This window comes from Camelus bactrianus, chromosome 2 (genome assembly GCF_048773025.1).
Source record: "Camelus bactrianus isolate YW-2024 breed Bactrian camel chromosome 2, ASM4877302v1, whole genome shotgun sequence".
Classification (NCBI taxonomy): Eukaryota; Metazoa; Chordata; class Mammalia; order Artiodactyla; family Camelidae; genus Camelus; species Camelus bactrianus.
In genome coordinates this window covers 15,262,635-15,277,538 of record NC_133540.1, presented here as the reverse complement: position 1 = coordinate 15,277,538, position 14,904 = coordinate 15,262,635, and the positions used below count along the sequence as shown (strand labels likewise).

General features: G+C 39.9%; 1 protein-coding gene across 16 annotated transcripts in view; it reads left to right on the top strand.

The window, feature by feature from the left end:
• Nucleotides 1-14,904, top strand: part of LOC141579539 (uncharacterized) — a 113,192-nt gene that overhangs the window by 15,623 nt on the left and 82,665 nt on the right. For 13 of the 16 annotated variants that reach the window (XR_012511116.1, XR_012511102.1, XR_012511106.1 and 10 more), the window contains 2 exons: nt 10,594-10,707; nt 10,987-11,211. The exons of 1 other annotated variant lie outside the window; for it this stretch is intronic. Coding sequence is in view for 2 of the 15 variants with exons in the window: in XM_074375965.1 (XP_074232066.1) it covers nt 10,594-10,707; nt 10,987-11,081 (209 nt within the window). In the remaining 13 variants the exon portion in view is untranslated. The remainder of the gene's footprint in view (nt 1-10,593; nt 10,708-10,986; nt 11,212-14,904) is intronic. 2 more of the 16 variants (XR_012511108.1, XR_012511103.1) reach the window with 1 other exon arrangement.

Genomic DNA, 14,904 nt, shown 5'->3' with positions numbered 1-14,904 from the left:
GGTAATATGAATTCATGAATAATGTTAAAAGATTAGACAACTCAGATCCGGTTTACATAGTTCTCAAGATTTCCTGTGAGAAATGGATATTTTTTCCCCCATCTTAAATCTGAGTTGATTCTCTAAAGAAATTCTGCATTCCTCCACCATTTTGAGTTAATTCTCCATTTCTTAAAAAAAAAAGTTTTTAAATGGAGTTACTGGTGTCTGAACTGAGGGCCGCATGCATGCTGAGCACATACTCTCTCAAGTGAGGTATAATCTCCCCCCTGATTTTTTTTAAACTTTACTTTCTTTGTATGCAGAGGTTAGTGACCTCTAATTCTTTTTCTGGAGACTTGTCCATGAACCTGTAAATCTATAATTAGTGGACAAAATTTGATTTATTAAAAAAATCAATGGAACATTCTGCAATCCATTCAAAAGGAAATGCTCATTGAAATAAAATGTTTCTCCTTTATGGTGATTTCTAATTTTTGGTCTGCCTTAACTTATTAAAAGTAATTCTCATCGTCATAATGACCAAGCTTGCTCTGAGTGGACAGTTACCTAAGGCTAAAATGCTTTCCTCATGTTTTAATTCATAGTAGGTGTTTAAGTGTAGGTATCAGTGTCTCCTTTTCTGCAGCTGAGGGGTTGAGAGATGGGGCAGCTTGTCCCAAATCTCACGCAGCTGGCGCTGGCAGGCTCAGGGCTGGAACCCAGGCTGCACAGGATGCATTCTCAATGGCTCCTCTGATCAGCCCCAAGTTGAGTGGTTTCCCGAACACCTGTGAGTCCATAAATGACCGATTTTAGCGATCTCAGCTTCATGAAGCCTTCAAAGGAGAGACACCAGTGAGAATGTTAGACAGAGTGGCATAAATTAAAATTGTACATTTTCACAAATGTTGCTTTCTCAGGCAATGAGTTAAAAACTTTATATTTTTTTATTTTAGTGCTCTGTAAACACTAAAATCAAAACATTAAAAATTATTATAGTGCAAAATTGGAGTGGGCTTTGAAAGTCCAACCATTTCTAATGATGTTGCTTGTTTTTCTCTAGTGGTGCTTATTGACAGAAAAATTTACAAAGACTGAATTGGTTCTATGTAGTCTTAGTATGGAGGAAAGTTTTGTCAGTGAATATTGTAAGTAAAATCTTTACTCTTTTCTTTCCTGATGATGAATATGTAAGTTGTTTTCATGGCTTAAGTACATTTCCTCATTTGTGAAATTTGAGTGATGCCCTTTACCTTGTTTGACTGTGAGAGGTGGACGCCTTGTATATGAAGCACCCAAGAGCTGCTTAGTAAAAATATGCTGTCACAAGGACAGATAGTTTAGAAGGATCAACTCTGAATACTAAAGAGGGTGGCTTGTTTCTGATGCATATTCAATATGCATATTTATGAATATATGAATATGGCTTAAAGTAACAAGGATTCAGGGTTTTGTGTGTGTGTGTGCAGTATGAAGTTTTAATGAAATCTTTATCATTCTAGTGAGACAGGGACTAGTTAAATCACCTTAAGCAGACGGCCTTGAATATTATTTACACAGAATGTGTGTTGTTACAACTCAGAATTCATGTTGCCGTGTAACCATCCACTCAGACATTTAAATTCGTAGGAATCTGACCAGAACCATTAAGTTTAGAAAAATCTACATTGATCATTTTCAGGGAATAAGCTTCTCTCTTTTGTGATTAAAGAAAATTTTGATTTATTTTTCTGCACTCTTAATAGATTTTAAAATATCAAAACATTGACTTGACATGTCACTTGTTTTAATAGAATAAATCTCATGCTGTTTTAATGTGCAAATAAATGTTTTTGAATTTCAATACACTTGTATGTTTTCCTGGCTCTTTGAGAAGTATTTTGCAAGATACCTGGATTAATTACTGTTGGAAAAATACAGACGTGACTTTTATGAATATAGGCCTAGTACAGATCTGATGGTTTTTGCTACAGTGCAAGACATGAGGCCTAGGAGAGATTTGCTGCTGATTGCCAGGAGGACAGATCCCAGATCTCAGACTCCCCTCCTGTAAAATGAAGTGGCTGGACTGGATTCTTTCCTCTACTAAGAAGTTTCCATGAGCCTGTGTCTTTTGTTTATATTCAGGAGTATTAGCAATGTCAGATTAAATACTGAATACACCTCCCTTCCCCGAAGCAAAGTGCAGTATGTGCTACATAAGATATAATTATCTGATTCTTCTTTCTGATCCAACAGGCAATTTTTGTGTTGCATCTTTCCCAGCAACCTGGAAGGTGTTTTTAGCCATAGGTGGTGCTGTTGCACCTTCTAACAGTCTTAATATTCCTTTTGCAAAAGAAGGCTTAACAAATGTTATTTTGTTTTGATTCCGTTGCTTAGTGCTTCAGAATAGCACAATGTCCATTATGTCTATCTACCTGGAAAAATTATTCTGCTTATGTCTTAGACTTATTCTGTCATCTCGCTGTGAACATTTCAGACTTGCTGTGCAGACAATGGCAAAATCGGTCTTTTCTTCCAGTGTTAGCAACCAGTGAGCCGGAATTTTATAAAGCAGCTAAGAGCGGCCTCTGGAGCACCTTAAAGCTGAAAAGTGTACTGAGTTCCCTGAGTATTGACCCAGCAGCTGTGTATCATTTTTTGGGAGGTGATTTTGTACATATAAGAAGGGGTGTAGTTTTTTGTCTTGGGTTTGCGTGCACGTGCTGCCACTGAGCCACGTGAGCCTGAGTCAGTTTGCTCTGAGTTTTTCCCTCGTCTGTGAGATGGGGACGCTCGTATCTGCTTTGCAGAATTGTGAGAATTAGAAATTATGTAAAGTGTTTAGCAGAGTGGGAATGTCAAAGGGCTCATAAAGTTTAGCTCCTGTTTTGTATGAAGCCATCATTTTACAGTCTTTGGCAGTTACTAAGAAACAGGAAAATAAGAAAAGCTGGTTTTATGCTGAAAGATATTTGAGGAGGTTCCATAGTTCCTATACCCATAATTTAGCAACAGCAGGTTCAGGACAGATACACAGTCGCCCTGAACCAATGTTAACCCACAGAATTTTTTGTTACTTCATATATATTGGGGCTTAAGGGGACCCAATACCTATACACATGTTTTCTCCAGCAGCCAACTGAGAGATGACACAGAAGAACAGGCAGGCGATAAATGTCTCCTGTATTACTGATGAAGCCACGTTCTCCATGAACTTCAGGGCTGTGGGAAAATGCATGTCATGATACTGTGGCCCAGAACTAGAGACTCATGCAGTCCCAGTTAGCTCTGGGCCACAGTGAGCCTTCCCTTAAGAGGATCTGCCCCATCATGCACAGGGCTGCACTACCATGGAGCTGAGCATCCCTGGTGCTTCCCAATGGTGGCCAACACTGGAGGGAAAGGAAAGGTTTCATATGCCCTGCTTGTAGATCCGGACTCACACCTCAATCTGTTAGTGTGAGGAGGGCTAGCCGTTGTCCAGGGGTCAGGGGTGTGAAGGGAAAAACACTCTCCCTGGACCAGATTGTGGAGGAGGCCTCCCTTCCCTCAGTTTAAACAGGTGGTGGGATGCAACAGAAGGGTGCTCCCCAAGAGTTTATAAGAGGGGAAATAAGGATTTCCTTTGGGACTCAGACTAGCCATGAAACACAGAAGATGATTAGAAGGGAGATTTGTAAATCACTTTCTTATTAAATTCACATTTGTTGAGCACCAAAAATGTGCTACATTCTTTTCTGAGCGTTTTACAGAAATGAATCCTTCAATCTTCACAACAAGTGAGTAAGGAAGGTTTGATAGTTATCCCAGGTTTACAATGTGGAAATTGAGGCATGGATAGAGTAAGTAAGATGGCCAAAGTCACAGAGCTAGTAAGTGACAGAGCTGGTATTTAAACCCTGGCTGTCTGGTTCCCAGGCCCCCAGGGATGGGCTTTGGGTGTTTAGAGGTATCTGCATCCCTGGATATCTGTACCTCTGTGCATCACATAGCCCAGAAAGGACAGGGAAAGGAGAGTTACACAGGTGCTCACAGTCGTGTCTCAGCCACAGTCCACGGACAGTGCACTGTGATTGGCGTTAAATGTCTTCTGGGCAGCAGATCTTTTCGTATAACAGAAATTTAGTCCATTGAGTTAATCTAGAAACCCTTCCTGCTCTGCTTCTGTCCACTCTTGTCATGTGACTGCCTGCCTGTGATTGGGCTGTTGAGGAGAATCTGTACTCATGGTTGAACTCTGATATTTCAGTCTGGTTTGTAGTTTCACATCTCCTGTTACATTAATAAATTCAATTTCTGGTTTTCTTGCATCAGTCTCTCATGAGTTTGGTTAATGTGAAACCAGTCCATGGGAGCCCAGGGGTGCTGACGGTATAATTTCTGATCACGTTGTGGCACTTCTACCTGTGCGGATCTGCGTGGAAGATTTCTGCACAGCAATGACCCAGGCACTCAGCTATAAACGCTGGGCGTGCTTGCTGTTAGATAGTACATTATTCCCAAAACAGGGACCTGGCTGATCTGGTGGTCTGCTTTGTAATGAAGATATCTAAAGAATTTATCTTGTTCCCCTCTCCCCATGTCTCCCCTAAAGGTAAACTAAGCCTTTTTACTCATTGCGGATTCTACAATCTCTGCCTCATCCCATCTTTCACGAAGTTCCTCCTTACTATCACACAACTGTTAAAGACTATTTCCTTTGATTATACACAATAAATATGGGAACATTTGAGAGGTTCTTGGAGTTGGCTCCCTAATCCCTCTCGCTTTCTTTCCTTTTTCCACAGTCTTGAGTAATTCATTCCATGTTGGTAAGACTTCTGCCAGCCAGAACCCACAGTTCCAGGTGAGAAGGATGCAGACTTTATCTCTCCTACCCGAGGGAGAGAGAGAAGAGAATTGAGGTCTGCTCCCCCGTGGTCCCTTTCTGCCCCAGGGCCACTCATGTTCACCTGCAGCCTTCTGGCCTCTGCTCAGAAGGCCTCTGTCCCAGGACTGACTGCAGCCTTTTCTTCCCTTGTCTATATTTCCTGTGCCTTTCAGAAGTTGGTCTCTTCTCTGCAATTCAACCCTGGCAGATGTGATGGTGGTCAGCGAGCTGGTGGGCAGTCATTTGGTGACTCCAAGGAGCCATGATGATTCTCCTGAGTCTCTCATTCGGGGTTACAAAACTGTCGAGCACCGGAGGAAGCCCATTCACGTGAGGTCAACACAACATCACATCACTTTCATTTTGTTTTTGAATTTTCAGTGGAGAAAGTATTTGTAGGAAACTGTTCCAGATTTTCGGCCGCCTGCTTTCCTCACCATTATTCCCTTGTTGGCTCTGGCGCTTGTTTAAAGAACCAGGTTTCTTCTCTGGTCATTTGTAGCAGCTGGGCTTGCCGAATCCTTGATCTGCATTTGAAGCAGAATGCTTCTTCGTGATGTCAAACTGATATTCCTTGTCATGTCTTAATAATTTGTGTACACTCATCAACTGTTTCAACTGAAATGCTCTTTTCCAATTTCGGTTAACTCACATTTGCTGAACTCCTGCTTTCATGCTGAGGGTAGTTTCTTCTTCCTGTAATAAAATTTAGCAATTTGCATTTACTATGGGAAGGTAACTGGCTGGAGGTGCTTTTTTTCTTACCAGTTTTAATAACAATTCACCCATTAAAATGTACGGCGGTTTTTACTCTATGCCCAGAATTGTTCATCCCAGTCAATCTTAGAAAATTTTCATCCCCCCAACAGGAAGCCCCTTACGCATATGCAGACATTCCCATCTTTCCCATCCTCCACAGCCCCAGAAAGCCACTTTTCTCTCTCTGTGGATTTGCCTGTGCTGGCAATTTCATGTAAATCTAGTTACTTCATGTAAGTGGAACCATCTATTGTGACTGAATTCTTTCACACTGAGTAACGTTTTCAATATTTGTCCAAGTTGTGGCCTGGGTCAGTACTGTATGCCTTGCTATTGCTGAATAATATTCCACTGTATGGCTGGGCCCCTCTGTTTATCCATTCATCACGTGATAGACATTTGTGTTGTTTCTGCTTTTTGGCTGTGATGAGTAATGGCGCCGTGAATATTCCTGTAGGAGTTTTTATATGAACATTTGTTTTCAGTTCTCTTACGTGTGTGCTCAGGAAGCAAAATTGCCTGGTCATTCAGAAACCAAATGTTCAACTCTCTAAGGACCTGCCAGGCGTTTTTGCAAAGTGGCCAGGCTGTGTTACATCCTCACCAGCAACGGCTGCGACCTCTGCATCTTCTGTGTCCTCATTAGTGCTTGTTACTCTTTTTTTGATTATAACCTATTGTAGTGAGTGTGAAGCGGTTTCTCCTAGTGGTTTTGACTTGATTTCCCTTACAGCTAATGATATTGAACATCGTTTCTTTGTGCTTATTGGCCATTTGTATATTTTCCTTGAAAAATACTTTTCAGATCCTCTATTCATTTTTTAAGTGAGTTGCCTTTTTATTGTTGAGTTGTAGGAGGTCCTTTTTTTTTTTTATAGATACAAATTCCTTATCAGATAAATGATTTGAAAAAATTTTCTCCTGTGTGTTGTTTTTTCACTTTCTGTATGGTGTCATTTGAAGCAAAGTTTTTAATTTTGATGAACTCCAATTTATCTCTGTTTTCTTTTTTCCTTGTGCCTTTGTGGTAATATTTAATATCTGAGGTATTTTATTTAACCTTTTATATATAAAATAACTTAATTATTAGGACCGTTCTAGGAGACGGGTGCTGTTTTTGTCCCCAGTCTATGGATAGGAGACTGAGATTCAGAAAATTTCACTGACTTATCAGTGTCAAAACTACACAGTGCTGTTGGAATTCAGACCCTCATGTTTGTCCCAAGTATCTGTGATCCTCACCACCATGCTCCACTCCTTCCTGGAACCGTTAATGAAAAAGTCTTTACTTTTTTGATTTCTTGTTAGTTTTTGTTTTTCTCATTGGGGCCTCATCTCCTCATTTCCTTAAAGAGATCAGTGTAGGTTTATTTTAGGTCTCATGTAGGCAGAAGCATTGCTATCAGTTAACTTCTTTATTACTCACTCCCCAGTGATGGCTTTTGCTAATTGACCTAATCAAGTCATGCTTAAGTCTTTCCTTCTCATGACACTAACAACAGAGTCATGACTTACTGAATGCTCAAAGCAGAAAGTACTTGATTGATTTTATTTTGCTAACCAATCAAACCAATCAAATAAATACCCGGTGTTGAAACATACGGTAAGCCCTCCAGAATAGGGTCACTGTCTTCCTTGTGTTTCATTTGTTTGGTCACAGTGTCTGGATAGTGCCTTGCTGTCCAGCAGTTTAGTTAGGATACGGTGCTTGTGAATCATTCTAAGGACAGAATTTTGACAACAGACTGTGTTGTTCATTTCACGGGGGAAAAGTTAATATAGAAATACTGCTCAGATCTATTTTAAAATTAAGTTTGGAAATTTGAGAAAAGTTCAAGAAACCATACAAAGATCTTTTTCACTAATTTTAGATCTATCTTAGACAAATTATGGTTACATAGCAGAGTAACTTATCAAGTAGATTTGACAAGAGGAGTGTATTATTGATTATTTGTTTTAGTTGAAATATTCTACCTGGGATAAAATATTCAGTGCCCATAAATGAACAAATCTGTTTGTATTTCTATGCAACATGGGAGTAGACTTCATATGTTTCTATATAATATATATGACTGTGTGTTTTAATCTGTCTGTCAGTGATTTTATAGTTTTTCAGCAATGTTGTAACTTTGGAATTCTTCTAAGAAAATCACCTCAGATTCTAGTGCAGTTTGTACTGTGTATGGTGTCTTATGCATGGGATTCCACTGTCCCATTAGTGAGGAATTTCCTCTTCTATTGAGTTAGTATCAGAGTTAAAGGAACTGTGATTTCTAGGCCTTTGCTTTCCATGTGTTTGCACTTGGGTGTCAATCACAATTTTCCCTTTTTTGAGTTTTCATTGTTCAATTAGAATCTTTGAAAATAATTTGTTGCATCGGTCTCCCTAGAAACTTGATGTGTTTGTGCTTTTCAGTTTTCAATTAATGAAAAATGTAAATACACTCTTGTTTTTAAGTAGTCCTTTTTCACTAGATATTTGTTTACCTCTTTATAGTTAAAATATATTTTTCCCAATGAGTGAATCGGTGTGTATATTTTAAAAGAAACCTTACTTTTTATTCTTTTTATTGTAACAGTTATATTCATTGTAGAGAATTTAGAAAATAAGGATAAACACAGTAATAACTTCACAATGGCCTCTAATCTCACCTGGAGATACAGTTGTAAGGATTGAAATTGAGAATTACAAGTCCTCTTAAATTGTTCTTCTTTTTCAAGTACGATTTGGTTACTGAGACCCTTGAAATCTCATATGAATTGTAGCAGAAGCTAGTCAGTTTCTGTAGAGGAGCCCGCTGGGATTGTGATCGAGACCACGTTGAATATACGGATCGCTTTGAGGAGCACTGCCATTCCAAGAGCTCTGACTTCTGATCCAGGAATATGCGTGGTGTGTCTGTCCAGTTATTTAGGTCTTCTTTAATTTTTTTTTCAACAATGCTTTGAGTTTACAGAGTTTTATTTTACTTTTTGTTTTTTGCCTTTATACTGAGGACAAGTGTGCAAGGTACCAGAATCAGAAGTGTATTTGAGCACCGCCACTTGCTGCCACAATGGTCGCTGCGCTCTTGCTTCACCCGCTCTACAATCTTGCACAGAATAGGACCTCAGTAACTCTCTCTCTCTCTTGAATGATTGTATGATTGTTGGATGATGCTTGAGAGCCCTTGTGATGATTTTATTTCCCCAGCCTTTCCCCACTTCTTTACTATGCCCTTTCTCTTCCTTTCCTCCAGCCTGGGTTTCAGTCTACCTGTGGCATTGATTTTTCTTGTCTGTAGACACTATCTTTCACTGGTTCACGATCATTTTACATGTGGGCTGTGGAAAATTGCTAGATGTCAAGAAAGAGCCAATCGATTGCATGCTAGTATTTTTAGAGTGTGTTACTGTTTTATCGATTGAAATTAAATCAGGCTGACCCCCTGAGCCCTCCCGTGAGCTGTTTTCGCCTTCCTACAGGTGATACTGCTCTGGTTGCTGAATGTGCCCTTTCCCCAGACTTGGTTTTGGAGTTAAGTCACCATCAGTGGAGCCCTCTCTTTAAAAGATGAAGAGAACATTTGCTCCTTCTCCCTGGTTGGGGACTTGGATGAGATGAGGTACCAGATAAAGAATGGAGCCCCACCTCATTCTAACACCCGCTCGTTCCATTCATTTCTCCAGGGAAAAAGAGTACAATTCAACACTATAAACATTGATTGTGAGCTAATGAGATAGACAGGACAACCGATCATTTATTAAATATCCTTTAATGCCAGAAACAAATGTATTATACACACAAAAAGCACGCAAAGCACGGTAGTAACGTGATTACACACGTGGGTCCGAGTTCGATTCCTGCTCTGCAGTGACCAGTCCTGAGAGATGGAGAAATGTTAGGTCAGATTAGCTTCTCCCGGACTTGTTTGCTGTTCTGCAAAGACGGGCTTGCTAGGCGTCCCTCCCCCTTAGAGGTGCTGTGGGGTGTAAATGGCGCGTGGGCAGCCCGAGCACAGCTGCTCATTCCTCGTAAGGGCAGGATAGCATAGCTTTTGTGATTACGGCTTTAAGACCGTCCCGTGTAGACTCTTAGTGCTCCGAAGGGATGCCTTGTGGTTTGGAGATGGGATTCTCACTTCTGTAAACACCCAAGGATTGTGTTATTGGGCCGTGCTGATTTGAATCTATTCTTTAGAAAGTACATATTGTAGATATATTTTTCAAGCATGCATGCTTTTTTCTTTTATTATTTATAGTTCTACCCTCTCTCTTGGTGTGACTTTTCATGGAATCCAGGAAACAGTCCTAAGCCACCTGCCTCTTCACACTTCTCCGTGGTGGTTTTCTTCCCTGACTAGAAGAGGGTTCTGCATAGGAAATTTTCTTTGTTCCCCTTTTCTTGGAGTCTCTCTGTCTGTCTGCCCATCTCTCACCTGTACATCTGTCCATTTATCTACCCATTGAATCTTCTGAGCTGTTCCAAAAAGCATTTCAGGCAGCTTACAGAAGAACAGATACCAAATAAACAGGTGAGAAAATGGGGCCAAGTTCAGACAGTGAGGCTAGGAGGCAAGCCTGTGTGAGGGTTGCAGGCATGAGAGACACGCGTCTGCCCTGTGACTTATAAGATTGACAGCAGCAGTGTGCCTGAGGCTCCCAGCAGACACAGGGAAACAGGGTTTGTGGGAGATGCTCACTGGCTGCGAAATAAATAAGAGGCTTAGGAGATGCCCAGCCTTTCCAGCTACTAAGGCTTAGGAGAATATTTTGAGTTTCTTCCAAAATCAGAATATTGCATCTTTTCTTTTTTCAGAGATCTATGTATAGTTTGTTACATTCTATACCTGGAAATTTCTCCAAAACTGCTTCCCACATGAGTCCCATGGCTCGGGAATGGGGTGGTTCTGCTCATTGACGGGGGTTGGCCAGAAACAGAAAATGACAGCCTCAAAGGAGCCTGGGATTTGTCAGTTATGTTTTGTCAGTACTGTAGAGTACAATCTCTTTCACAGTATCTCTCCATCTGAGGCGGCAGCGTGCTCTCTTACCAGCATCAGGAGCTCAGGACCACAGGATGGTGCGGGCTGAATGCACTGCCGTCAAGACAGCTGTGCTAGTCACTGCAGGTGTGGTTCTTTTACATACGGCATTTCATGTTCTTTACTAGAATGTTTCAACAGGGAGTTAATTAACTGAGTCAATTCACATTTAATAAATATGATGCTTTGTTGAAAAGACAGTTATAGGCAGAATATAAGCTGTGAAGACTTTAAAAACGGTTTCATTACTGAAATTTCTGTAGGGAAGATACACAGTTTATCTTATTTATTCCTCTCTTTTAAAGTAACAAAGAAACAAGACAGAAAAGGCAGACGATGGTTTCTGTTCTTCCTCTCCGCTTGCAGGTGCCCTCACCTCCAGTAGCATCCATCCAGACACCAGCACTGACACTGGCCGTGCTCAGAACTGCCTCAGCCCTGAAGACACAACTGACAAATAGAAGGGGGCCACGCCCTGTTACAGCAGGTGCTCTCACTTTGTGGGTCCTTATGTAACTGCACGATGTTAATCAGGATCGCCCGTTCTACATTGTGTAGCGCTGCTGCGGTGTCTCCTAGTTACTTGTTTCTGTAAGTATTCATGTATTATTCCCCAATGCGTGGTACTACACGCCTAAAAATGCTTTTTTCATATGAAAAATAATTTGCATTTAATATAATAAGTCTGAATAAAGGGGCAAAAGAGTCTATCCTGGTCCCGCTACTCAGAGATAATAATTAACAATTTAACATTTATTTTTTGTTCTTTTCATCAGTGTGTATCAGCTCTGTCATAAAAACCAGTGAGCACTCTGTCCCTGTTTACTCTGCGGAGATCTCCATTTTCCATTCGGCTTATTACATGTTTTTCTACAATATTCTATCTCCCCTGGCATGATTTTTAATGACCAGTGTAGCATTCTGTCTTAAGGAATGCATCGTCCATTTTACTTCGGACTTAAATAAACTTTTAAATTCCAAGTATACTTAACTGAAATACTGAAAAGAGAACTGTGGTGGTACAGGAAGGCCCCTAACTCCCTTCCCATTATTTCCTGAGAGTAAAAGCTGTGGAAAATTTGGTATATATATTTCATGACCTTTATGCCTATGAGATACATATATATACACATATGAGAAATCAATGTATAGTTGTGTGTATATATGATTTATTTAAAAATGAGACCATACTATATGTTTCTCTGCAGCTCGCTTTATTCACTCAGGGGTATATCATGGACGTCCTCCCACTCCAGACTCACCCGGCCCTTTCAGATAGATTGGAGGGGTCTCCTGATGTGCGGGTGTCGTCTCTTGTCCACGGACACATTTGGTGGGAGAGTGCTGTGGACAAGGCCCTGGACCACGGCGAAACGCCGGCTCCCTCAGCGCCCGCAGCTCGCCTTGATTTACCGTAACATTGTCTTAATGGTGGAGAGTTAAGTTTTCTCCACTTTCCACTGTCAGAAAGAATGTTTGACTTGCATCCTTCTTGTACAGACATTCCTGTGATCTTGTATGTATATTCCTTTAGTTAAGGCTTCTGGAAATTTAGTCCCTGGATGTGACACTTACATTCATCACAGACTCCTTTCAAGTGACTCTAGAAATTCCTTCTCCATTGGGGAATGAAAAAATGCACAATTACTTATGTAACCAATTCTCTATCGCTGGATATTATTTCACTTCAGTTTTTCTTCCCACCTTTGTAAACAGTGCTGTGTAAATGCCCTGATGGATACATCTGTTTGGACTGATTTTTTTTTTCTAAAGGAAACGATTCCTGGAAGTGGAGTTGAGTCAGTGGGTATGTACGTTTTTCAGAGTTTACATATCCATTGATATGTCATCCTCTGAAAAAGTCGCTCATGATTTGTTCTCCCACAGATGGACACTAACTAGAATATCTTAAAAATATTCGCCAATATGATAAGCAAAAGTGCTTTTTCATTGTTTTAGTTTGCATTTGATGACCAGTGAAGTTTTGAGCTTTTTTCACTCATTAGCCTTTTGAATTTTTTAAAATGAATGATTCATTTTGTCCTTTGCAAACATTTAAGTGAGGGAGCTTCTTGTTGCTTTGTGACAGCTATTTGTATGTTTTGAAAATTTACTTCGTGACTTCATCAACATGTATCACAGAGCTTTTTCTTGTCATTTCTTTCCTTTCATTTTGTTCAGGAAGTTTTTTATTCTTGTTGTGGCTCAAACTACTCTTAAGATAGTAAATGTCTTCCTTAAGGGTTTTATCTTTGACATTCTTAGAAATACTTCCTTATAATGGAATAAATCTCTTCTGTAGGTTTTTTTAATCTCTAAGGTGGTGATTATAATAGTACTTGTTATAGTGAGGAGAAGTTGAGTTAATAAGAGCAAAGGGTTGTATTTGCTGTTATTAGTACTTTTTAATATTTATATCACTATGTGCAATTTATCTTGTGGTCATTATGACAGGAATAGAATTTATACTTTCTAGGTGATTCTGATTGTCCCAGGACAATTATTGAATTCATACTTTTCTCTTTGATTTGAAATCACACCTGTACAAAATAATTACATACACTAGAGTCTCTTTTTGAACTCATGGTTCCTTTCTGTCAATCTCCCTTCCTTACTCCAGCACCATATCTTACATATTGTAAAAATTTATTTAATCACTGGCAGTCTGATTTTTTTTGAATATTTTCTTCCGACCCAAATTTTCTTGTCTAGTATTATGACTTTATTATTCCTGAAGAGTTCCAAAATATTTTGTTCAAGTTAAAAAAAATCAGATTGGAATTTTCATGGGAGTTTTTAGTAAGTTTTGAATTATTCTTAGGAGAACTTACATCTTTACAAAACTGCTTTCCTCCATGCAATATGTTTATGTCTCTACATTCATACCTCTTACTTTAACACTCAGTATAGTCCTGAAGTATCTCCATTTAGAACATGGGCATTATTTTTGAATTTATTCCAGTTTATTGTTTATGTTTTTGTTAATTTTGTGAGAATTTTTTGCTATTATATATTTAAATGCTTAAAACTGACATTTAGAAAGGAAGATTCGGTTTGTCAATACTCAATTTGTAACTTGTCATTTAAAATTGTAAGTATTAAGCACTTGTTCCAGAATCCTTTCTTTTCTGTTTTTAAAAATTTGTTTCCAAGATTCTCAAAATGGTCATAGCTAAGTAGTAGTATAGGTGGGGAGACAGATGGAGAGAGGTAGTGTGGCTCATGTACAGACTGTCAGCAGTTTCATGGCTGCCTTTAGGCTGGAGAAGCCGCAGAAGAGCCCAGGTTAGACCGGGGGTGGCTTTGTATGCACTTGAAAGCCAGCTTTCCTGCCTGTATGGTGAAGCCTGGTGGGAGTGGCAGGTAGATGATCAAGGTCCGATGGAGGTCATTGGCTGCACAGAGCGCTGTGTCTGTGAGAACTGGCTAACATTACCATGGGAAATGCTTGGCGCCAGGAACACTGCAGGGGAGCTGGGGAGCCTGTGTGTTAAGGACTTTCCAGTCCTGGGAGTGGGAAGAGCAGACTCTGCATTCAGATCTGAGTTTGAATTCATCCTCTTTAGTTTACTGGTCCTCTGACTTTTGTCAAGTTATACATCCTCTTTGAACTCCTGTTTTCTTGTCTCTCAAAACAGGAGAATTACGGCCTGCTGCTAGAGTGTTTGATCAGTGTAAATGATTTGTGTCTATAAGATGCCACGTACAGCCACAATCTCAGTGAGAAATGGGTTGTCGCCTCTTCTTCTGCAACTCAGTGCTCAATAAGACATCGGGGGAAAGCCAGTCCCTAATTTGTTGTGATGCAATGAGAACAAAATTAACGTCTTGCCTTTCCCTAGCAGTATTCTTACTTCTTTGTTTCATTTACCTCTTTCCTCCTTTACTCTCCCCTTTCACCTCCTCCACCAAAAGAGCCTGAGATTGTCTGAGAACACTAGATTCAAATTACTTTAAATGTTGGCTCATCCCCATGAAAATACAGTGACATTAAAAAAAATCTGTACACATCCCAGACCATTATATTTGATTTATACACACACACACAGACACACACACACAATCAGGATGCCTCCCGTTTGCTGAAGGAGAAGGAACTCTTTTTCTGAGTTTTCATTCACTGAGCATGAGAGGAAAGTTTCTTAAGCAGAAATTCACCTGGCTTCGTGCATGGTTTTTTAAATTGGATTTCTGCTTTGTGTCCATAGAAATATTCTCCTATTAGAAGAGGGGAAGTGGAGACATAGATATTCTGCTGAGATATTGGTGTCATCATATTTGAGT